This window comes from Geotrypetes seraphini, chromosome 6 (genome assembly GCF_902459505.1).
Source record: "Geotrypetes seraphini chromosome 6, aGeoSer1.1, whole genome shotgun sequence".
NCBI classification, from domain to species: Eukaryota; Metazoa; Chordata; class Amphibia; order Gymnophiona; family Dermophiidae; genus Geotrypetes; species Geotrypetes seraphini.
In genome coordinates, this window is record NC_047089.1 from 208,017,269 (window position 1) to 208,041,873 (window position 24,605).

Genomic DNA, 24,605 nt, shown 5'->3' on the forward strand with positions numbered 1-24,605 from the left:
GGTACAGTTGCTACCTACCCAAAAATACTGTTTCACTGCTGATGCACATTAAATTGCCTCATATCTATAATCATTATTTTAAGCACTCACTTTAGGGCCTTTGACACTTGCTAAAAACAGGAAGATAACCCTCAGGAGGCAAAAAGTTCCAAAAATTAGGATTCATCTATTCTGGCTTTGGAACCCTCCACACCAAACTCTGCCCCCCCTACACAATATTTCCTGCTCCTAATTCCAACTGCTTCCTTTTTTTTGTAAAATCCCAAACTTTAACTGATGTCACCCTTGAGTCCTGATCTTTACATACAACTTTTCAATGCATCTCAACCTAGGGCCAAGTTGTAACCCTTAAAGAGCATCTTAATCCTGTTCTATAATACTCTTCCTAGTATTCTAGTCTTAGGTCCCTCTGTAAGCACACATTTTGACTAAAAAGCATCAATAAGTAAACACAAAAAATGATGATGAAATACATTTTTAAAATTTATTTTGTAACAGTTCAACAGTACAGAATTATACATATACACAGGAAGATTTCTAAAACATGTAGTTTCTAAAAAATACATGTGCTAATTGTAATAAAAAGCACCATTATCTGGTCTTGACACTGGATTTTTAATAATGCTGTATTTACATTAGCAACTGAATATCTGGAAGCAGGACACAGACTAAGTCTGCTGCTCCCCTCTGTAGGTTGTGTTTTATCTGTGGGAAGACTCCAATAAAAGCAATTGTTTTAGGCTGTTAGAAGGTGCACCAATTTCAAAAAAGACTCATAGAATTTGAGAGAGCTGTGCACAGTGCATACCACCTTCCAGCACAACCTAGAATCAATTCATGCATTAGAATAATGCCAACATAACCATGAAAAATATCTGGCCATCAGTTTCAAACTTAGGTAACCAGGTGTGGTGCATTATGATTTAAGTCATAGGAAAACTCACACTGGTGTTTTATTATTTAAAGACCAAGAGGTACCACACTAGTGTTGCTGTAAAATATTTTAAAAAAATATTTTTAAAGTAACATTTCTGCACTGAGACAGGACCAAGCTACTTTATTTATTTTTTGCTCTGCAATACAATTGCTCCTTAAATTAATTTGTACAAACACACAAAAAATATTACTGTTTTCTCTTGGAAAAATAGTTTTGCTTACAGGAAGTCTTTCTAAAGCAGGTTACTGCAGATACATTTATTTGTAGTCAATCACTGCTGCCCAGGTTTGGATAAGAATGCTGTAGTTTATTATTGAGCTTTAAAATAAAGCAAACAGGTCCTTTCAATTTAAGAACCAATTATTGTACTGTAACAAATACACCCTCTAGCTGATTTCTCAATTTTTTTTTATATCAAGTTAAAAGCCAACTCAAGTATTTGCCAGTCAGTTCTTTCCTTGGGGAACAAAATGATGGTGCACTTTAGTTATTGCTTTCAATAGTTAAATTATTTTACAACCACACAGAGGATATAAGCAGACATATGTTTAAGAATAAAAATAAGCATGTCCTCTTAAGCTGTGGCCATCCAACCTAGAAAAAAATGTCTGCCCTCCAGAATCCAGACAGTTCTAGAGTTCCTGTAGCACCACTAGCTCCTATCAAATCTTAGTAAATGTGGGTACTTTTATTTTTTGCAGTCATGCACACATCTGCTGTTTAAGTAAGGCCAGCTAGAACACCTATACCATCATTTGGCATGATATTCTTGCATCTAGCGGACAACAGCTGGAGATAAATTGCAGGTTCCTAAGTCTATCCAGTTCAAATGAATATCTTACTAAATTACACAAAATTAGAGTTAATATGCAAGGCCAGACATATTTGCACCTACATGTGTGGAGGATGGAGATAACTTGTTTCACATGACAAAATGGACCAGGGAATGATTTCAAAACATGTTTGGCTTAACACAGCTTTAAAATGTAGCAGCAAAAATACTTGATCATACCTAGAAATAGTCACTTAGGGGCCTTTTTACTAAAGCTTAGCACGCGCTAAGAAGCCCGTTATATACCTACAGGCTTCTTAGCATGCACTAATTCTGTCAGAATGTATAAGTTTTAATAAAAGGACCCTTTAAGTATTGAATACCCTAGAAAAAAAAACCCAACCCTTACAGGCAAAAAAGACACACAGTAATGAGTAATGACTGTAGGGCCAGATATACTAACTAAACCTTCCCCATGCTCTACCCTCCACAGATGAGAAATGGGGAAAACTCTTCAGTACATCTGGTCCCTAAAGGCTTGAACAAAAATAAAGCAAACATTCTAGAGCAGCAAAAGTTCCATAAGGCTAAATGTAGATTTTTATTATTAATGAGGAGCAATGCATAAGGTGGGAGGATAAATCTGTCTCACTAAAGTCAACAGTAAATATAGTGAACCATAATTATCACATCTTCATGTTTCAGGCATAGTGGTCAAATGCAACTGGAAAACTGTTAATTCTTCTTTGCCTATGAGCACTAAAAACCCCTTAAGGATACTCTGTTTTACTTCAATACATACTATATCTAGTTTCTTTTTCTGAAAGTAAATTAGGAACAATTTTCTAACCCCCTTCACTACCCCTCAGAAAATAAGTGACAGGTTTTTCCTGTCTGTATGCAATGAAGCACAAACCTGCCAAGGTGGGGGCCTCACATTACCAGATTTGCATCAAAGCAGGTATTCCTCTTGTGTTGCTCTATTGTCAATTTTAACTAATAGGAAAGAGAAGATCTGCTTGAATGCAGACTGTAGAATACAACAAGACTTTTGGGAGACATAGCTAATGCCTGTGCATTCAACTGATATCTTATGCTTTACGGCAGCTTTGTGATCTTTCTGAAGCTTCTTGACATAGTAAAATACTGTATTTGGTGCTTAAAATGGAAACTTTTCAGACAGACAAAAAGGCAATGCAGGAACCTGCAGACTCCAGAATTACTGAAGTATCCCTTTAACACCTTGCCAATGTTTCACTATGGGAAATTGCCCTTCTTATCTTCTTTCATTTTTTATTGTGGTATGTAAAGCATTAATTTAGTAACCACTACTTTTTGAAGTACCTAAAGATTAAAATATTGTTACAGAGAACAGGGTGCAAGCCGGTTGGCTACTATTTTCCTTGCTACGAAAGTTAGAAAAAAAAAAAAAAATCTTTCAGTTGTTTTCTCTACATTTCATAGTTATGGTGGTTGACACTATTTTTTCTGCTTTCTAGTTCTGTAGATTAGTGCTGTTCTAAATACTGTATCATTAACTCTGTCTCAAAGAGACAATAAGATTTTCCCATGAAAGAGTGAACTAAATAAGATCAAAGTTTAAAATGGCACCCCAGGTTACCAGTTATATTTACTGTGCAACACTTAGTGAAGTTTTGGTTTTGTTCAGTGTTTCCTATATCCCACCCTAGCACCTCCTCACTTTGAAAATCTATGCACAAATTTACAAAAACTAACGAACACAGTATCACCATTACTACAAGACATGTAGCTAGCAGCATCTTAAACAGCTTAAAGCTCTCTGCTTAGCAGAAGGATCACAAAAATTAAACTCACAAGTGCTCAGCACCCAGGAGAAAGGAAACAAAATTGGAACAGTCTCAAACACTAAGGCCTTTCATGTACAAGCTACATGTCATCTCCATAAATTACTGCTATGTTTTACATTGAGATCTGTTTGGATTATTACTTAATTGTGCATTTTAACAACCCACTTTCACCCCAAACTAATCAAGGAGTATAGACATTTTGCCTCATATGTACATTGTAGCTGGTGCTACAAGAGCAGCATTTTAAAATTCCCTATCCTTACTGAAGTGCATATACACACACTGACTATATCAAATCTCTTTATGGTATATGATTAACAATAAAAGAGTGATTTTTAAGAAAATGAATAACAACCAAAACAAATTTTAATGTCAGACTGCAGTCTTGTTCAAGTCTTATGCATGCCTATTTTTATTTTCTCATTTTTAAAAATGCATATACCTTTTTTTCAGTAAATGTATGTATGCAATATTGTTAGCCAAATCCAGTACTGAACTGTAGATTTGGTAGTGTAGCCCTAATATACATTGCATCCAGTCATACTCACACACAGTCTGTACTGTGTGTGCAAATATCAAAATCTCCAGCTCAGTGTTTTATACAAATGCATTTTTAAGCTTTTCTGAAAACCAAAACAAAAAGAAATCATCCTTTGTTCTGAACCAGGTTGCAATAAATTACAGCTTATTTTGCAATAATGCTGGTGGAAAAATAGATACCATGAACTGCTATCTGGGTAAGTTACTCGTAAACTTCACTTCTTCTACAGAACTGGGATGCTCTGCACTTTGCAGAAAGTGAAAGAAATATGGCGTACTTTTCAATCTTAATCAATGCTAATAAACTACCGTAATAAGCTTATATTGTGGTCCATGAGGAAATGTGCCCATGTTGAACTTCAACTCACATCATGGCATAGTTTTTAAAAAGTTAAAAACTGTATCCACTCCACTGTAGAGCATACCATCCGAACAGTGCAAAAAGGTCACATCCTGCACAGCAAACATTAAATATCTACACATGTGCAGTTCCATTGAAGAATACTAGTAGAATACTAGTAACCTCTAAAGAAAATTTTATACTGCAATTTGTTTTCAGATGTACTGTTCTACCTTATCCTTTTCAAAATAGGGCCTTCTATCTTTTTGCAAAGTTCTAATTTATTCTGTTTGACTTCTTGAGGTGAGCGCATTTTAAACGAGAGGCCTAAAAAAGTACAAATCTCCAAATGCAGATAGTTTCTCATATGGATTTTGTGTCATCTTCTTGACGAGAATCTTTTAAGCTTGCATGTAAAAAGCTGCATACATTTCTAATTTCAGTGCAAATCTTCTGCTGGGCCATCTGAATACTCCAGTTAAGCACCAACAAAATAAACTGTGCTTTCTAGTCTTTACCACTTTTTCCAAAACACATACAAAATTCAGACTTCTAAATTCATTGGGTTCCTTAAAAAGCCCCAAAAACAAACCCTCCAAAAAACAAATCAGGCAATTCAAAATAAAGGTCTTCAAGATAGTGAATACACCTCATTGCACTCAATTTATTATATGTACAAGTTACCAAGCTAGTTTGGTAAATTGCTGGAACGTTGCATTTTTGTTGTCCTTTCCAATCCTCTGGGGCAGTTATAAAATACAAGCTTTTTGGATTACCATTTTTTGGGCTGGTCTGCTCCCCAGGCTCAATATTCTTTTTTGCATATGGGCTGGATTCTCCCACTCTCATTCAGTCAATGAAGAAAGGAAAAACATTGTGGCACAGTTATAAATATTAGAAAATGTATGTTGTGTCCTAACCAGAATCAGTTACATGAGAAGTGATGCCTTCTAGGTTAGGGTATAGACTAAGTTTTGCTCTCTTTCAAGCATAGGAATCAAGTGGCAAAGGGAAATTTTAATTGTTCATATCATTTTAGTGCTCAGTAAAATTCCTTTCCTTCTGCTGTTTTAAGGGAATGTAATGTCACTTTCCTTATATGATGTGATGACTCGAGACCTTTCTTTCTGCTGTTTTAAGGGAATGTAATGTCACTTTCCTTATATGATGTGATGACTCGAGAAAAACAGTGGTCAATTTAAGCACACTGTCAAGTGCAGATAAGAAACCAATCAAATGTTAACTAGAATTACAGTAACCAAACCTGGATCAAACAGCTATGGAAAGGGCCTACTTTAAAGGAAACTGTTTCTAATCCTCCTGCCAAAAAATAAAACCATCTCCACCAATTCATTAGTGCTGCTAAAATTCATGAGTGCCTCCATAAAACATCCATCAAAGTAGAACCTGTATAAGTCTTGGGTAACTGTATTCTAACAGCTCCAGTCTCAGCTGGACTTCCAAGCATCAGCACATACACACAGGCTCACCCTTTCCAGATAGAATTCTGTGACAAATGAATGAGGAAAGGGATCATTTTATGTAAGCTTAACAGAGTTTCATTAAAACTTCAACATTTTTAAGCAAAAGTATTTAGAGATTTTTTTTTCTTGTAAATAGTCAATATCTACATATAAATTTTTCAAACATCTATAAAAAAGCACAACATTTCTTCATTACAAGAGTTTCATGAAAAAAAATAATAAATATGATTTAGAGATTTAATGTTTTAGGGATGTGTGCTGTTTTTGGCTTAAATTAAAAAAGGTAGGAAACCTTTGCAGAAGGAAAAAATAATGTATTAATTTTGTAATAAAATTTCCTCAAAGAACTAGGTTTCATTTAAGTGCCTTAGAATGAAGATCAGATGCCACAGCTGGGACATATGCTTGCTCATCAGGCTATTTCATGATGGGGTCACCATGAATAACAGAGCATAGAAGAGGCAATTATTTTCACACAGAAAAAGCACCTACAAGTTATTGCAAGTTAGAGAATCATGTGATGGGATGCCACGTAGCACCTCATCTTTAAGTTTTTCAATTCAAACATTCTGGTTGTCTTGTACATAGCTGATAATGCCCTGTAAGAACATGTCTGGTTTTGTATGCATTTAGTCAGAATGGGCAGTTGAATACTGAACCATTGTTCAGTTATTGCTCAATTTATTTCTTTTCCCTACAGTAACTTACAGGATCAAGGTCCTATTTCCCCTCTATCTTGACATCCCTTCCCCAAGTTGAAATACTTTGTGCTAAAGGATGGAGATCTGCCTTTTCATTTTTTTACTCTGAGGTAGAAAACAAATACCGTCCCAGAGTCAAGTAGATGAAACAAATCCTTCAAAAATCTGGGACAGTAATATGCAGCTGAAAGTCATGAGGTCATAATGAAGCAGAGCTGTAAAACTGGACCATTTTGGTTTTAGCTAACAATATTTTAAGCATCCATTTGGTAAAATGAGTTTTTATGGTAACAATGGGTAAAGCAGAAAAACAAAATAAAATAAAAAAATTAGTCATAACTAATGCTGAGCTACTCTGGCTATCACTTAAAAGTCACAGAATGCAAGCCACAACTCAATTTACCATGTGGACCCTTTAGAGAAACTATATGAGATGAACAAGATAAATGAGACTACCCAAGTATGGTAACTGCAAATGCACATATGCCAAACACATTATAAACATTTTGTTTTCTAGATGAGAATCTAAACTCCAAGTCTGGTTCCTTTGAATGAAACCTACACATTCCTGTTTGTTTAGGGTTCCCATGCACAGGGATTTTATGAATCTCAGTATAAGTTAAGAAAGCCCACAGCAGATGCATTAGATGCACTGGTTCATATAATAATGCAGAAGTGACATTATGAGGGATGTGAGAGCTCATCATAATTTTTTTTATATTTTTCACCTTCATTTTGTCTGTTGGAATGTATATATGGTCTTAACACATGACCTGGTTGCTGAAAAGAGAAGCTAGTGGATGTGACTGAGATATGCATTTCAGAGGACAGCATGTGACCCACAACCTCCTGTACTCAGTGAAAAAGCTCTTCTGCTGGAACAATGTTCTACTTCACCTGCAAGAGATTTGTACTACTTAGGACCCAGGCAAGGAGTGGTAATGGAGGATGGAACTACTGCTGGAGTTTTTCTTCCATCTTCTCTTCTTCATCATCACCATCAACTTCTTCTAGACTAAATACTAAATGCAGATTGTTTTACAGTATCCTCTTAATCCCCGAGCTGGAATAGCCTTCATCACTGCAAGTGCTTTGCATGCTTCCCCTTTCATCAGAATCACTCACGCTACTGCTGCTCCAGTCCAATTCTGCTGTTAAATAATCTGTGCTTTCAACATCCACATCTGCTTCTTCTGTGAAGAAAAAGATTGGCAGGGTAAGCTTCTTATACTGACTTCTACATAGTGCTAACTCTCACTTGTAAAGAGCTGAAGAACAGTAATTAAAATTGAATACATTGGCTAAGAAGTTCATGTGGGCCTGCTGCTAGGTAAGGGATTAGCAACCCATTGTTCACTGTTGCCACTTTTTTCAAAATTTAAATTACTATAAACAATCATATACCCCCATGGATTTTGTCTCTTTGCCCCCTCCTCCTGCTGCCGCATTAAATACCATACCTATTGGGGATGCCCAAGCCCTGCCAGCTGAAGATGCTTTCTGCCTGAGCCCCCTTTCCCATCTGAGCAGCAGGGATGCCAGTGACATGCTTCTAGCTGCTGACATCAGCACTCCCCACACATACCCAGTTTATGAAATGAGCATGCCTGGAGGTCCAATATTGGCGACAAAGCACACCACCGGCATCACCACTGCTTAGATAGCATGGGGGAGGGGGCTCTCAGGCAAAGGACATATTTAGCTGGCAGGGTTTGGGCATCCCCTCTAGCAACACCAATCATTCACATCACACAGAGCCTTTTGGTATGCCATGCATATCATAGGTTGCCGACCCCTGTGCTTGGTGTTGACATTTTCCAATGATGCAGCCACAAAAGAAGGTAATGGAAGATTAGGTTTTTTATCTTCAACAATCTTCTTTCTGTTAGCCCTTGTAGGATTCCATACTCTAGATGTTCAATCCCTTTCCACAATCTGGGAATTGCAGAAATCCAAACACTTTTAAGTTTAAGTTTATTAGGATATTATATACCGCCTATCAAGGTTTTCTAAGCGGTTTTACAATCAGGTATTCAAGCATTTTCCCTATCTGTCCCGGTGGGCTCACAATCTATCTAACATACCTGGGGCTATGGAGGATTAAGTGACTTGCCCAGGGTCACAAGGAGCAGTGTGGGGTTTGAACCCACAACCCCAGGGTTCTGAGGCTGTAACTTCAACCACCGCGCCACACACTCCTCCTTCTGAGCATGTGCTCCTCCTACCTTAGAGAATGAGTTAGAGCCCCCTACAGTTCAGTCCCAAAGCCAAGCAACCATACTGGAACCAATCCATGACAAATAAGGGGGCATGGGGGAACCTCCCCGGCAACAAACAATTTTTGTTAAGATCAGTTCTGCAAAATATAAAAACAAGTAACAAACAGGCAAAATGCAATATAGAAAAGGCATTGAGGAACAATGTAGAACTAACTTAAGGTGTGCAACGAGCAACCACATGAAACAGTCATCGGCAAGATGCATACTCATAGAAGAGCGAACTGCCCCTAGGACTTTCTGGAAGATCATGAAGCCTGTAAGGAGTATAACCGAGGCAGAAAGAAATGCAGGCGGGGACGTCACGTGCGCGTTTACAAGATGGCCGCTTAGCGCCCTCTCTCCGCTCCGACCCTCACCATAAAAATTAATTCAAGCCTCGCAGAGTGTTTTCACAGGTCAGTGCAAATAGCCCCCCTTCAGCGGAATGTCGGCTAAAGCTAATAAGCCAGAAACCGCTCCTTCAGCGGGCCCGAATGCGGCGCATCCGGCATCTAAAAGATCCAAACACGAGCCGCCCTCTCCGATCAAGGCCTCCGTTTCTGGCGCCGCGGTGCAGGGAGATTCTATATCACATGATCTCCACGTTTTACGAGAATTAATGCAAGAAAACTTGGCTGCTACGGCAGATATTAAAAACGAAATCGGAGGCATTCTCACACAACTTAAACAACAAAATGCCCGCATAGACCTCACAGAGGAAAGACTAGTGGCGCACGACTCTCAATACCTAGAAATCCAACTTGATCTCCGCAAACTGTCTGTACTACAACATGATATTGAAGATATTTCCAACAGGATGCGTCGGAGCAATGTTCGAATCATCGGACTACCAGAATTATCTGAGGGATCAGATCTTATGTCATTTTTGCTCTCCTTTATTCCTACCACTTTAAAGCTCCAATTTGACCCACCGCTCGAGATTGAGCGCGCGCACAGGGTCCCCTCGGGTCCACCATTGCCCGCCAAACCTCCCAGGCCTGTAGTCCTAAAATTATTGCGATACACACAAGCCATCCAAATTTTGCAAGCTGCCAAATCTTCATCAGCACTACAAGTGGATGGAAAAAAAATTCTAATAGTACCAGACCTGGCCAAAGCAACAGCACAAAGACGGAAGGCTTTCTTGGCCATGAGACCGCAGCTCAAAAATATTGGAGCTCAATACGGGCTATTCTATCCTGCAAGGATGAAAATAACTTACCATAATACCACCAAAAACTTTGACGATCCAGACGAACTACAAAAATTTTTGGATATCACAGTAGGTGCTATGACCTGACATACCTTTTTTCAACTGTTACCTATTTTACTGCTCTATGGGGCTTGATTTGCATCAGCTGACGCTCATTTTTGGTTCGAGGGGAGGGCTGGTTGAGCACCTCTTGTCAGCATGCGACCCCATTTCTGGATCTATGTTTGTTTTATTGATCCAGTTCATTGCCTTTGTGAATCATCCTTTTCTTTTTTGATTTTTCCTCCCTATCCAGCTGCTGTGACATTTCCATACCTAACTACTGCTAGACCAGCAACTTTTTACTTCTCATATACTCCTGAGCAGAGACAATATGCCTTTTTGACCTGCAACATTTGCCATTTTCCAATCCTTCTATTCAAAAATGGTTAAAATACACATTGTTTCCTTAAATGTCAAAGGAATCAACAGCCCTCTCAAACGGAAAAAGATCCTGCACTACCTTAAACATCTAGAGGCAGATATCTGTCTACTTCAAGAATCCCACCTCAGTATGGACGAAGCTAAAAAGCTCTCTGGAGGATGGGTCCAACATTGCTTTGCTGCCCCTGCCTTGGGCAAGAAAAATGGAGTCATCACCCTGATAAAGAAATCTCTTAATTTCCAACTCTCCATCCACAAATTTGACCCTAGCGGTCGATGGTCCTTTATTGAAGGATCTATAGCCGGGAAGCCATAAAAACTATTCAACATCTATGCTCTCAATGCAGATGACCCCTCCTTTTTTCAATCATTCCAAACTTTTTGTCATTCATCACTAACTACGGACACCATTTTTGCAGGAGACTTTAATTTTCCACTGGACCCCTTTATTGATCGTTCATCAAATTGCCGTCTGGCCAAACTTAGAGTTCGATCTTCAGTTAAAAGCCTGACGACTTCTTATGGCTGGTCCGATATTTGGAGAATTTTTCACCCTACCACCAAGAACTACACTTTCTACTCGGCACCCCACCAAACCTACTCAAGGATTGACTATATTCTAGGCTCCAAAGACTTATTGAACATTGTTTCATCGACACGCATCCATGACATTTCCATCTCGGATCATGCAGCCGTCTCCTGCCTTCTCAATTGGACTCCATCCTCTACTTCCAGACAATGGAGACTAAATAACTTTCTGCTACAAGACGACTCGTTCTTAGCACATATTAAAGAGGAATCTCAATCATTCTTTGCTTCCAACATTTCTTCAGTTACTGAATTTTCCATAGTCTGGGAAACTTACAAAGCATGGTTGAGAGGAAAAGTTATTAGCTTCTCGGCATTTCAGCTGAAACAAAAAAAAATCTACTTTGCACCAACTAGAAGCAGATATCCATACATTTGAGTCACAACTATACAATCGTCATGATTCAGAGATATACAATAAATTGCAACAACTCAAATTCCAATATAATGAACTCTTCAGCTCACTTGCTTCAGCTTCCTTATTTCGTCGATCAACCACATATTATGCCTCTTCCAACAAATCAGGTCATCTACTAGCTCTTTATCTGAAAGGCAAACACTCCAAAAACAGTATTTCACACATCAAATCTGCAAAAGGTCAATTACACAACACAACCAAGGATATCTTAGAAGACTTTCGCACATTTTATGAACATCTCTATTCTTCAGAATCTACCTCCTCATCGTCGACCATTCAAGATTTCCTCCAATCACTTGACTTACCTACTCTATCCGACCAACAATGTCAATCCTTGCAAATTCCTATTACCACCGAGGAAATTGCTCATGCCATCTCCTCTCTACCAACAGCCAAGGCACCTGGTCCTGACGGCCTTACCTCAGAATTTTACAAATCATTTTCAGCTCTTCTGATGCCTCACCTACTCTCCTATTACCAAGGTATCCTGGATGCCCCAGCCTCTCTAAGCAGATTTCTTGAACCAAATATCATTGTTTTACCAAAGCCGAACAGAGACCCTGAACTGGTGAAGAACTATCGACCCATATCTCTTTTAAATCTGGACTATAAAATTTATGCTAAGATCTTGGTTTCTCGCTTAGAGAAGATAATGTCTTGTCTGATTCATAGAGACCAGGTCGGATTTATGAAGGGTTGCTATGGCTCAGACAACACTAGACTTTTATGTCATGTGCTCCACTCCTCCCAGTCAATTGCTCAACCTTCAGTAGTTGTTTCATTGGATGCTGAAAAAGCATTCGATAGGGTGGAGTGGAGATATCTGTTTGCCGTTCTCTCTAGATTTGGTTTTCCTCCATCTTTTATTCATATGATTTCTTTACTATACAAATCCCCCACTGCTAAGCTCATAGTCAACGATGAGGCATCCTCTCCATTTACATTACATAGAGGTACCCAACAAGGATGTCCCATGTCTCCACTCTTGTTTAATTTAGCTCTAGAACCTCTCCTCGCCGCCATACGTCTATCTCCCGATATCAAAGGAGTTTCCATTGCTTCGATGGAATTAAAAATCTCAGCCTACGCAGACGACGTTCTTTTATATCTATCAGATCCTGAACATTCATTTTCTGAGTTAATACGCCTAATTTCCTCATTTGCCCAGTTATCAGGATATAAGATAAACTGGGACAAATCCGAGGTTATGCCCCTACATGATTATAGTAATTCCCTCGTCCCTACGACCCAACCCTTTACATAGGTTACTTCAGGTATCAAATATTTGGGTCTCCCATTTGATAAAGACATCAGATCGTCCCAACAATTGATCTCTTCTAAACTCATCACCCAGGTTCAGAATTCACTGTCCTCCTGGTCCCCCTTACATCTCTCTTGGTGGGGCAGATTAGATACTATTAAGATGATGGTGGTTCCCAAGATTACGTACATCTTTAACATGTTTCCTATATTGTTCTCACCCTCTTTGTATAAACAACTGGAGAATTTACTCTTGTGTTTCTTATGGAATGGAAAACCTCATAGAATCTCCCTTCAAAAACTAAAAGCCCCACGTAACTCTGGTGGGGTTAATTTCCCTGACCTCCTTCTATACCACAAAGCATTTATTTTGAGACAAGGTGCTGAATGGCTCTCTAATCCCCATCCTACAGATATTCCCAATTGGCTACGTTTAGAACTTTCCCTTATGTATCCTCTACCTTTAATCCGCCTCATGGGGACAAAAAATCTTCCACGACTTATCCAAAATCCCATCATGCACACCATGCACAAGATCTTAACAGCTCTTGACTCTCAACTGGAGATCCCATGGAATAAATCTGCATTTTGCCCTTTATGGTTTAACAGGTCAATTTTGATTGATAAGAAACCCATCTCCTAGCCTTCCTGGTTCCAACTTCAAATTTGGGACATTGGATCGGTTTGTCATTCAGATGGATCATTTTTCACCTTTCAGGAATTGATGACATCCTTCTCTTTAACAGAGTCCAACTTTTTCCGTTGGCTGCAGCTCAGAACAGCCATCAAAAAGTCTAATCTTCTCCCAACGCTCTCTCACTCTCCCCCCACTCTGTACGCCCTCTCCCAAAAATTTCTACCTCAGGGTCATATAGCATCGCATTTTTATAAGCGGCTTAAATCCCTATCTCCCAACCCACTAGCATCCTTACAATCAACATGGGAATCTGATACAGGGTTGCCCATATCTGATGAAGCTTGGGCATCCATCTTTAAATCCATTTTTTGTACATCTAGGTCAGCTTCAATTCTTCAAAACATGTTCTTTTTTCTTCACAGAGCACAATGGACTCCCATTAAGTCCAATAAGATAAATTCTTCCTATTCTAAAAATTGCTGGTCCTGCAAGGCTGAGGAAGGGTCTTTACATCATTTATTATATTCATGCCCACTGATCCAATCATTTTGGCATTCTGTCTGGCACACAATCTGCTCAATTTTCCACATTGACATTGCTCTTTCATACCAAATGCTTCTACTAAAATCATTTGCATTAAGTCAACTAGTCCAGAGGTTGATCATTATCTACTAGATATGTTAATTACCTTAGCTTTGAAAATTCTTCTTTCCTCATGGAAAGATTTATCAAAGGTCACCCATCTTCATTGGTGGAATCTGGTTTGTTCAACCTACAGAATGGAAGCCTACCTTGCCAAATCTTACAATAGAATGCCTCGTTTTCAACTAAGATGGACTCTATTAAAAACTTACCTTTCTCACAATAGCTCATGATTATCAAAATTACAGCACCCTTTATTTTTTCCACTTCCCTCCTTGTTATGATTTAGTTTCTTCAGGATGATTCACTCCACTTCTTTGTGGACTTTTGTTATTGTTCACTGAGATGTTTACATTTATTATTGTTGTTCTTTATGATATAAACACAATGTGATTTTATTCACTGATATCTCACACCCTATACTGTATTTAGGCTCATCTCTAATTTACTGGCTCTTGTAAAAGATGTTCCACCTATTTGTATTCTTATAAAAATTACAATAAAAATACCTTGACAAAAAAAAAAAGAGAAAGAAATGCAGGCAATTCTGAAACAACGGAGTTTGCACAGAGAGGGCAATCCAGAACACGGAAGCCAAATTAATATTTGGAAAAAGGAACTTCAATCATGTGTTTCCTCTTTTGAGAAAGCTTCATTGGCTTCCTGTCTGTGTTAGAGTACAATTTAAATGTGTTTGTATCATATTTAAAATCATGCATGGATTATTTCTGCCCTTAGTATCTTTGAATGCCCAAAGGTCTTCAGACTCAAGAATTTTTCAGAAGTATAAACTTTCATTTCCATCTTTAAAAGAAATAAAGTCGGTTGGCAACATCTTCCGGTCCTTTTCATATATTTTTACAGCGATTTGGAATGAACATAAGAACAGCCTTACTGGGTCAGACCCATGGGCCATCAAACCCAGTAGCCCGTTCTCAAGTGACCAATCCAGGTCACTAGTACCTGACCAAAACCCAAGGAGTAATAATATTCCATGCTACCAATACATAGCAAGCAGTGGCTTCTCCCATGTCTTTCTCAATAACAGACTATGGACTTTTCCTCCAGGAACTTGTTCAAACCTTTTTTAAAACCAGCTATGCTATCCGCTTTTATCACATCCTCTGGCAACGCGTTCCAGAGCTTAACTATTATCAGAGTGAAAAAAAATTTTCTCTTATTGGTTTTAAAAGTATTTCCTTGTAACTTCATTGAGTGTCCCCTAATCTTTGTAATTTTTGATGGAGTGAAAAAAAAAAATAGATCCACTTGTACCTGTTCTACTCCACTCATTATTTTGTAGACTTCAATCATATCTCCCCTCAGCCGTCTCTTTTCCAAGCTGAAGAGCCATAACCATTTTAGTCTTTCCTCGTACGAGATGAGTTCCATCCCCTTTACCATCTTGGTTGCTCTTCTTTGAACCTTTTCTTGAGATAAGGAGACCAGAATTGAACCAATACTCCAGATGAAGTCACACTACGGAGCAATACAGGGACATTATAACATTCTTAGTCTTGTTAACCATCCCTTTTTAAAGTAATTCCTAGGATCCTGTTTGCTTTTTTGGTCGTCGCTTCACATTGGGTGGAAGGTTTCATTGTATTATCTACAATGATACCCAGATTCTTTTCTTGGGCACTAACTCCCCAAGGTGGACCCTAGCATCCGGTAACTGTGATTTAGGTTATTCTTCCCAATGTGCATCACTTTGCATTTGTCCATATTAAATTTCATCTGCCATTTGGACATTCAGTCTTCCAATTTCCTAAGGTCCGCCTGCAATTTTTCACAAGCCACATGCGTTTTAACAACTTTGAATAGTTTAGTGTCATCTGGAAATTTATTCACCTCACTCGTCCTACATCAGAACTCTTCTTTCCTTCCAGATTTTTCATAAGTCTATGACAACAATGCTATTTCAATGGTTCTTGGGTAACAGTTCTAAGGATTATTAATAGATTTTTTAATAAGCTGCTATAAATAGTTTGCCTCTAAGTAAAAATTTACTCTATATCTAATTCAGTTATTTACATCTTCCTAGCAATTCTACTATGTTAATTGAGTCGAGCTCCTATTTTAGGAGATGACACGGTATATAAATCTAAGATTTAGATTAGATTAGGGCAGGTCATATGGAATCCTACAGGGACTAATAGAAAGAAGATTATCGAAGGTAAAAACTTAATCTTCCATTCTGTTACTTCTTTTCTGGATTCCATACTCCAGGTGACTTACCAAAGCAATGGCAGTGTCTAAGGAGGGACAGAAGAGCCTGCTCACAACACTGAGGTCCCAAAAATGGCAACAGAGCGAGCCACCACATCCACTCGGTAAAACTGGGTAAAGGTATGAAGAAAGGATCAAGTAGCTGCCCTGCAAATTTCATCTAGATGAGTCACTCAAGACTCCGCCCACGAGGCAGCAACACATCAAGTGGGCCATAAAAGAAACCGGCAGATGCCTACCGCGGGTGATTTAAGTCGCAGAAATGGCTATAACATTCGAACAGGTGATCGAGAACTTAGAAGCTGGGACCATTCTCCCAGGACTAGGACTTGTCGACTGAGGAAGTATGACTGTATGGTTCTGACTTCAGCCATGTGTGCTGCAGCGAGAGAGAGACAGAAGAAGCAACACCACCCAGCAAAACAGTATGCGTGCTTCCTGTCTCAAAGGAGCACTTCTAATGCCCCTTTGACAATTTGCATATACCGCCACCATGGCACTGTCGGAGAACACTTACACTTCTTTCCTTGCCAGAGTGGGCAGGAGAGCGAGAAAACACCAGCCGAATAGCTCAAAGCTGCAGACGATTGATCGACCAATGCTTTTGATGTGGTAGTCCTCGTAGGGATCCCAGTCCAACAGGCTGAGTGAAGCACTCCATGGCCGAAGAGGTTTGCCCTGGGCAGAAGCCCTTTCTCTCCAAGCCACCAGGAGAGACTGCTGCGAGCTGGTTCCAGCTCCGGCATCTGAAGGGTATAACGCTGCAGAGACCACCAAAAGAGGAGAGACTCCTATAGAGGGTGCATATGTGCTCTGGACCAGGGGTCACTGCCAGGAAGGCTGCCATGGACCCTAGCACCTGCAAATAATGCAAGGCTGAGGGAACCAGAAAAGCCAGGAGATCTCCGGTTTGCTTCTGAAGTTTCTGACTGCGTAGCTCGGGAAGAAACAACGGTCAGGCAGGGTGTCAAAAAGAAGGCCCAAACGCAGGGGAAAACAGCAGCAACCGGTTCTTCTTGAAGTTGACAATCCAACCCAAGCACTGTAGCAGAGACATCACCACCTTCACCGCTTGTTTGCACTCCTGACAAGATGAAGCCTTCATCAACCAGCTGTCCAAGTAAGGATGGTCCTGGACACCCTGCCTGTGGAGAAAGGCCACTACAACTACCATCACCTCGATGAAAGAGTGGGGCGCTGTCACAACAAGGGCAGAGCTGCAAACTGGAAATGCTGTTGCAGAACATGGAAACACAGAAACCTGTGATGCTCTGAGTAGATTAGAATATGGAGGAACGCCTCCGCGAGATCCAAGGATGACAGCAACAACCCGGGAGAGACAGCACCTATGACCGTGTGCACGGTTTCTATTCAGAAAGGAAGAATCCGCAAGAAGCAATTGAGTGATTTGAGATACAGAAGGGGTCTCCAGGCCTCCAAGCATGTCATTCGCATGATGAAGTATAAGGAGTATCTGCCTAAGCCTGATTTGTTTTCTGGAATGGGCTCTATCACTCGGATGTCCAAGAGATGGTGCAGGGTAGCATGGACCTTTGACTCCTGCTCCAGCCAACTTGCTGGAGAGTCCAGAAACAAATCCAGAGGCAGGCAAAAGAAGACCATCTTGTGCCCCTCCCGAATGATGTCCAGCACCCACTGATCCAAGGATATGCGAGGCCACTCCTGATAAACAGAAAGGGAGCCCTACCTGACTTCAGGTGTCATTGAGGCCTTTTTATTATTAGGGGCAGCAGCGGCACGGGATCTGGACACCTGAGGAACATCTTTGGGTGGAAGAGCCCAAGGATCCCTGACAAAAGCTGCAGAAACACTAGCCAGGAGGACGCGTAGGCCTTTTCCAAAAAGAAGCTGACCCTTATAAAGGAATTCACTGAAAATGGTCTTGGAGGCAGAATTCCCAGCCCAATGACGGATCCAAAGAGTCCGGTGTGCTGACCAAGGCTGTGAAGTCAGTAGATAAATCTTTCGACTCCGACTCCTCAGTTTCTGGTACCCATAATTCTGACTCCAGTACCCAAAATTGTCTCCGACTCTTTGACTCTGACTCCACAGCCCTGGTGCCAACACCTCATAACCCGAGACCTCACTAAAAACACTGAAGAGATCATAAAAAGCATCCTCCACAAAATTCACACCATCCATCACCATGTGAAGGAAGGCATCGTCCTCCACAGAGGGTACATGGTGCAATCTTGAGACAAGCACACGCCGTAAAGGAAGCTGTTGCCGCAGCCTTGGTACTTGAAGAAGCCACCTCTTAATGCCTTTTCAAGATAATGAGCACGCTGTGATCTAGGAGTCATTAAGCAGTACAACCCTCACCGCTAGGGAGGGCCTTGGCTGCTCAAAATTGCTGAACCACAGGAGCCAGTGGAAAAAGTGAAACTATAGCTTTAGAGTTGGAAAGAGCCTTCTGGAATTCCACTGGCCCGTCACCAGACCGAAAAGCTGCGGGTGGGATGGAAAAAAAGAGGACAGCACATTAGAACGGTCCATGACCGATCACCGAGACATAGAAGGTTGAGAGTCCGAGAGTCCAATTTAAGCCCTTTCAGAGCATCAGCATGAAATGGTGGACAGAGATAGACCTAAAAAGTCTGCAGATGGTGGGTCCTCACCCAAATCCGGACACTCTGAGGTATCATGCTGACAAGTCCCTGCAAGGGTAGCAGCAGCATCCAAGAGAGACAAAGTGTCAGGAGGCAGGATAGACATATTTGTGCGACAAGTAATGCAATTGAGATCAGTCATAGCTGGAGGAGAGGATTCCTGCATTGAGACTCTGGCACCAGAGTGACCAGTCTGGAAGAAGGTGATGCACCTGTGGCTGTGTCAAATGAGCCGGGTCTGAAAAGCATGTGCTCCAAAAGAGCTGAAGGAAATCTGGGGAAAATGCACACCCCGCGGGCACTGCTGAGTTCAGCTGAGATGCCCGCGCCACGCCACAAGAATCCACAGACTCAGAACGTAGGTGTTTGGCACAAGTGTCCAGAATGGCCACTGGGAAAGACTTTTAGACCAAAACATGGCCCCAGGTTGACTCCTCAGCCTTGGAGGATCCAGAGGAGGCAAAACCTGAAGTTCCCACCCCTTCCCCCATGTGTTGTGGCATGCAGTACACAAATGCTGGTCAGATGCCAATTTAGTACAATCCATATATGCAGTAGACTAATTCAATCTGCAACAAAATCAAGGGGTTTTGAGGCAGAAATCAAGCTTTGAAAAAAAGATAAGATTAAAATTCAAGATGGCTGCCGCCTGTGAATTTGTGCCGAAAATGGCAAAAATAAAGAAAATCTGAAAATAAAAAATAGTGATTTGGGGTTTGGGGAAGTGGGAGACCTGAACCCTACCCTCAGAAACTCTGAAAAATGAGTTTTACAGAGTTCCACAGACCACCCCTAAAGCTCCCATAGGAAATAATGGAGGTGTACTTACAGTCTGTGAAGTGCCTGCCTTCCAGCTCTGTTATACTGCAGCTGAAGGAAGGAAAATGATTTTCTGCCTCAAAAACTGCTCTAAATGACCAAACTTGAAGATCTTCGGATTGCCAGTCAGATGGACACCGACTATAACCTCCGCCCCCCACAGAATCTCTCCACGTGACCTGAAACCCGGAGGACAATTTTACTCAGGATGCATACAGCCTACACTTAAACATCTGATAGGGTCAGAGGGCAAGCAAATTCACAGGGGAATGGACCCCGAGTCTAAGAAGGGTGGCACAAGCAGGTTGGCTCCACAGATCCACTGAAATTTCTCTGTGAAGCAGCAGTTTGCTTCTGCAGGACTGTGTCCTTTCCTCCAGCAGAGAACACCGCATGGGGTCTCACAGCACTGAAGCCACCCTAAAAAAATGAACTTTAAGCAAAAAAAAAAAGAAAAAAGAAAAATATGCAGAGCAGATCAAAAGACAGATTGCTTTCAGAAATTGAAACTGTAGGGTGCTCTAACTCACTCTCTAAGGTAGGAGGAGCACACGCTCAGAAAAGTGTTTGGATTTCTGCAACTCCTGGATTGTGGGAAGGAACTGAACACCCAGACTATGGAATCTGGAAGGGAGGTAACAGAATAAATGTGCAGATTTATTATGACTCCAACTCGTTGGTGGAGGAAGACAAAGAGCTCACTTCCCCATCTGCTGATTGTATGGACTTGTAACTCTACATATTTGATCTTCCCCATAAAAAAATAAATGCCACATTTTTAACAGAATTAATGAGATAAGAAACAGAACCGATTTATATGGTCTTTAAATCACAGTGAAATTCTAGAAGCATTTAGTTTAGACAAAGAGGTTAGCAACATCTCAAATTCACTAGTTTGAGGCATGAATTTAAAGGACTTAAGTTCACTTTGTAAGCATTCATTTTGAAAGCAATGGAAGACTAACTATCAGATACTGCTTGGGATTTTCTCTACCTTGAGACTGGCACCCTACTCTGAGATGGGAGAGGGAGAGGATTCAAAACAAATACAAAATTCTGTGCAAATTTTTATTTTCTCTCCACAGAATTAGAAAGCAGGAGTCAACAATTTTCCAGCAGCAATAGTCACACAGGCTGGAAGAGGTAGATGTCTTCAGTAGAAGTTTCTGCCCACAGGGCTAAGAAAACAAAAATGATAATTGTGGCAAAAGTTGAGAGCTCTAGGTGAATCTTCTGGATCTTATTGTAGAAGAACTCAGCCATAGTCTGGGAAGTAATTGAAGAAGGCTAGGAGGTGAGGGTGCTTTGAGTAGGGAGTTTAGTGTGGTGAAGAGACAGCAAGGGTTGGAACTAAGAGAGGTAGTTAAGTGGGTATAGTATTCTTATTTGGCCAGTGAGAGGGCAGACTGGAATGTCAGTATGAATTTGAAGTGTATGAAGTCAGCATGCGTATGGGATTTAAGCCAGAGACATTCAGTGGAATGGGCACAGGAGAATAGGTAGCGGATGTGGAGGATCAACCAGATTTGGGGTTTGGCATGTCTAACAGGGTGTGAAATTGGAGGAGCTAGGGTATCTAGAGCAGAGGAAAGGATGGTATTGTAGGAGAGGACGGCTTTGTTGGCAGTCTTGTGTGGGATGAGACAGAGGTGGAGAGGGCTCTAGGGGTCAATAGCCTGAAAGTTCCCAAGCATGTTGGTGGTGGCCGGGTGTGGGGTGATGAATTGTAAACGTTCACAGATGATGGTTAGAGAGGGGACAGGTGGTATTACAGAATTTGGTGGTCAAGGAGTTGGAGAAAAGGATTAGGTCCAGGCAGCTGGTGTGTTGGAGCACAGCTGGAGATTGAATGAGGATGTTAGGGCAAGGAACCTGGATGCGTAGGGAGGGGGTCATTGACCCAGATGTTGAAGTCACAAAGCTATCCTAGGAAAAATGTGCCGGCGCTTCCGGGTCAGGCTGCATGACTAGCAGTTTCCCCTGGAAGAGGCAGCTTGGTGTTGTGGAGAAGACCCGTGAAATGGGCGGGTAGCCCGGGTTAAGAGGTGAAGATAGGTAGGAGGCTCCTTTCTCTCTCTTAGTAGTGGTATAGAAGCTTTCAATAAACAATATGCAGGAAGGCTCTGCAATTCAATGAGCAACAAGGAATGCAGCTTATTTTATTTATAACATTTAATTTCCACTTTATGTACAATTCTAGGTAGATTACAAAGGAACATGCATAAAATCAGTGAGATATGCAGCCAAGATCTACAAGGAGATATGCCAATAAGCTCAACAGAGAACTAGTGAATGTTTGAAGAGAAATCTGAGAGATAGACTCCTCAAGGTGCTGTAGTGAGATATGCAATAGAGCTGTACTGAATAGCATATTTTACTATTCAGCCAAATATGTACAATGAAAAATATTCTGCCGAATACAAATAATGAATATGAATAATAGGCATTGATTTTAACATAAATAATGAAGCAATGTGAAATCAGATAAGTATCTATTTCAGTAGGATTTAGCAAAGTAGAGCCCTAGATTATTCATATTTGAATCACTATTCAGCCAAATAAAAATAATGTATTAAGGGACGAATCAAATTGAATCCAAATATTTGGAATAGCCCCAATATGCAAGAAAACTGTATATGGAAAAAAGCCAGCAAGGTGCTACAGAAAAATGTGCCACCAATCAAAGCACAGAGGAACAGAGGTAGAAAATGCACAGAGATAAAGAAGAAGCAATGAGATAGATAGCATGGAACCGAGCAAGATCTGTTGCAATGTACTGTAGAGATAGACTCAACAATGTGCTACACTGACATATGCAATAAGGCGCTACTGTACGATAAGTAAGCAGACACTATAGAGAGAAAAGCAGCAGTGATCTAAGAGATTTGCCGGAAGACACTGCAATGGAACTTGCAGCAGGACTACAGTGAAAAAAAGAAATAACCATTTAGTGAGACACGGGGCAAAGTTCTGTCATGAATTAAGCAGATGAACTCTACTGGAAGACTCTACAGGGAGCTACGCTGATAAGGTTTGAAGGAATATATGAAATAAAGCTCTACAACTAAACATAGCAAGCACTGTGAGGAGACAACAGGAAACTATGTAGCCCAAAAGTACAGCTAACCAGAATAGAGACAAAGCTTAGTTATGAATACCACAAAACAGCTGACCTCAAAGTGAAAACACAATTGCAATTAACTGCAGCATCAGAACCAATATATACATATACATACACAGTGATGTGCAAAAGTCTGGAACCATTTGTGAATTTTGCATTTTTTCAACTTTCTGACCTGATCTCTGTTTTATAGTTCCTTTAATGAATTAGAAGGCTCAAAAAAGAATTTAACTAGTAGTAATTAGCTCTTAAGCAATAGTCTTAAGAAATCCTTGGAGGATAAACTACCAATTACATTACAAAATAATAAAAATTTACCATAACCTAACATATAACTAGCAATCTTAAGGGAACTTAAGAGTATATATGTCAATTTCCATAGCAACTTAACAAAGAAATCACCAATATTAAGATGCAGGCAGCAGTCCGGCAGCAAGATGGGGGCTATCCAGTCTTTTGCACCGAGTGTCATGTTTGATTATCTCCCAGTTGGTGAGAGGTTTTACGAGTGTGCTCTCAGGAAATGGGTCTGATCTCTTGAGGATAGAGTAGCAGGCTTGAGGGAGACAGAGAGGTACATAGAGGAGACAGACAGGAATGTTACAGAAAAGTCCCAATTCCAGTCTGGCTGCCTCCAGTCTGGCAGAGGAGGGAGGTCTTCTTAAAGGAGAGCATTACCCTGGTGAAGTAGGAGGCAATCCTGTAGCTAGGATCTGCCCCCCAGGAATGCAATGTCCACTCGCAAAGAGATGCGTCTCCAGGGGCTTCTGCCCAGGAGGGAAAGGTTAGTTATAGTAGGAGATTTGATCATTAGGCATGTAGATAACTGGGTAGCTGGTGGACGTGAGGAACGCTTAGTCACTTGCCTGCCTGGTGCAAAGGTAATAGACCTCAGGTGTCATCTAGATAACATTTTAGTGCTGGGGAGGAGTCTGCTGTCCTGGTACATGATGATACCAATGACATAGGGAAATGCGGTAGGGAGGTTCTGAAAGATAAATTTAGACTCCTAGGTAGGAAGTTAAAATCCAGAATCTCCAGGGTAGCATTTTCAGAAGTGCTCCCTGTTCCAAGTACAGGACCCAAGAGACAGGAAGAGCTCCAGAGTCTCAATGCAATGATGCAGAGATGAGGGTTTTAGATTTGTTAGGAACTGGGCAACATATTGGGGAAGGGGGAATCTATTCTGCAAAGATGGGCTCCACCTTAACCAGGGTGGAATCAGGCTGCTGGTGTCAACATTTTAAAAAGGCGATAGAGCAGCTTTTAAACTAGAAACTGGGAGAAGGCCAACAGTCGCTCAAAAGAACATGGCTTGGAACAAGTTATCTTTAAAAGATATCATTATAAAAGGGAAGACAGAGCATACTCATAGCAAGATTACAATACAGGCCACAGTAGACCAGGTTTCCTTAAATACAGAGCATGCTGATTTTAAAGATTGCAAATTATCCATGCCAAATGCTGAGCAAATTGTAAATAGATATGATAAACACTGTTTGAAATGTCTGTATGCAAATGCAAGAAGCCTAAGAAACAAGATGGGAGAGTTGAAATATATTGCACTAAATGAAAAGTTAGATATAATAGGCATCTCTGAGACCTGGTGGAAGGAAGATAACCAATGGAATACTGTCATACCGGGGTACAAGTTATATTGTAGTGAAAGGGTGGATTGAATCAGTGAGGGCATTGAATTCAAATGACTGAAAATTCTACAGGAGTAGAAACACACCTTGGAATCCTTATGGGTAGAAATTCCAT

General features: G+C 40.6%; 1 protein-coding gene across 1 annotated transcript in view; it reads right to left on the reverse strand.

Annotated features, from left to right (window-relative positions):
* Positions 1 to 470: 470 nt before the first annotated feature.
* The window catches only part of MXD1 (MAX dimerization protein 1), a 99,116-nt gene continuing 74,981 nt past the window's right edge, over positions 471 to 24,605 (reverse strand). Inside the window, exon 6 of the mRNA XM_033949054.1 lies at positions 471 to 7,796. Coding sequence (XP_033804945.1) covers positions 7,642 to 7,796 — 155 coding nt within the window. The 3' untranslated portion in view covers positions 471 to 7,641. The remainder of the gene's footprint in view (positions 7,797 to 24,605) is intronic.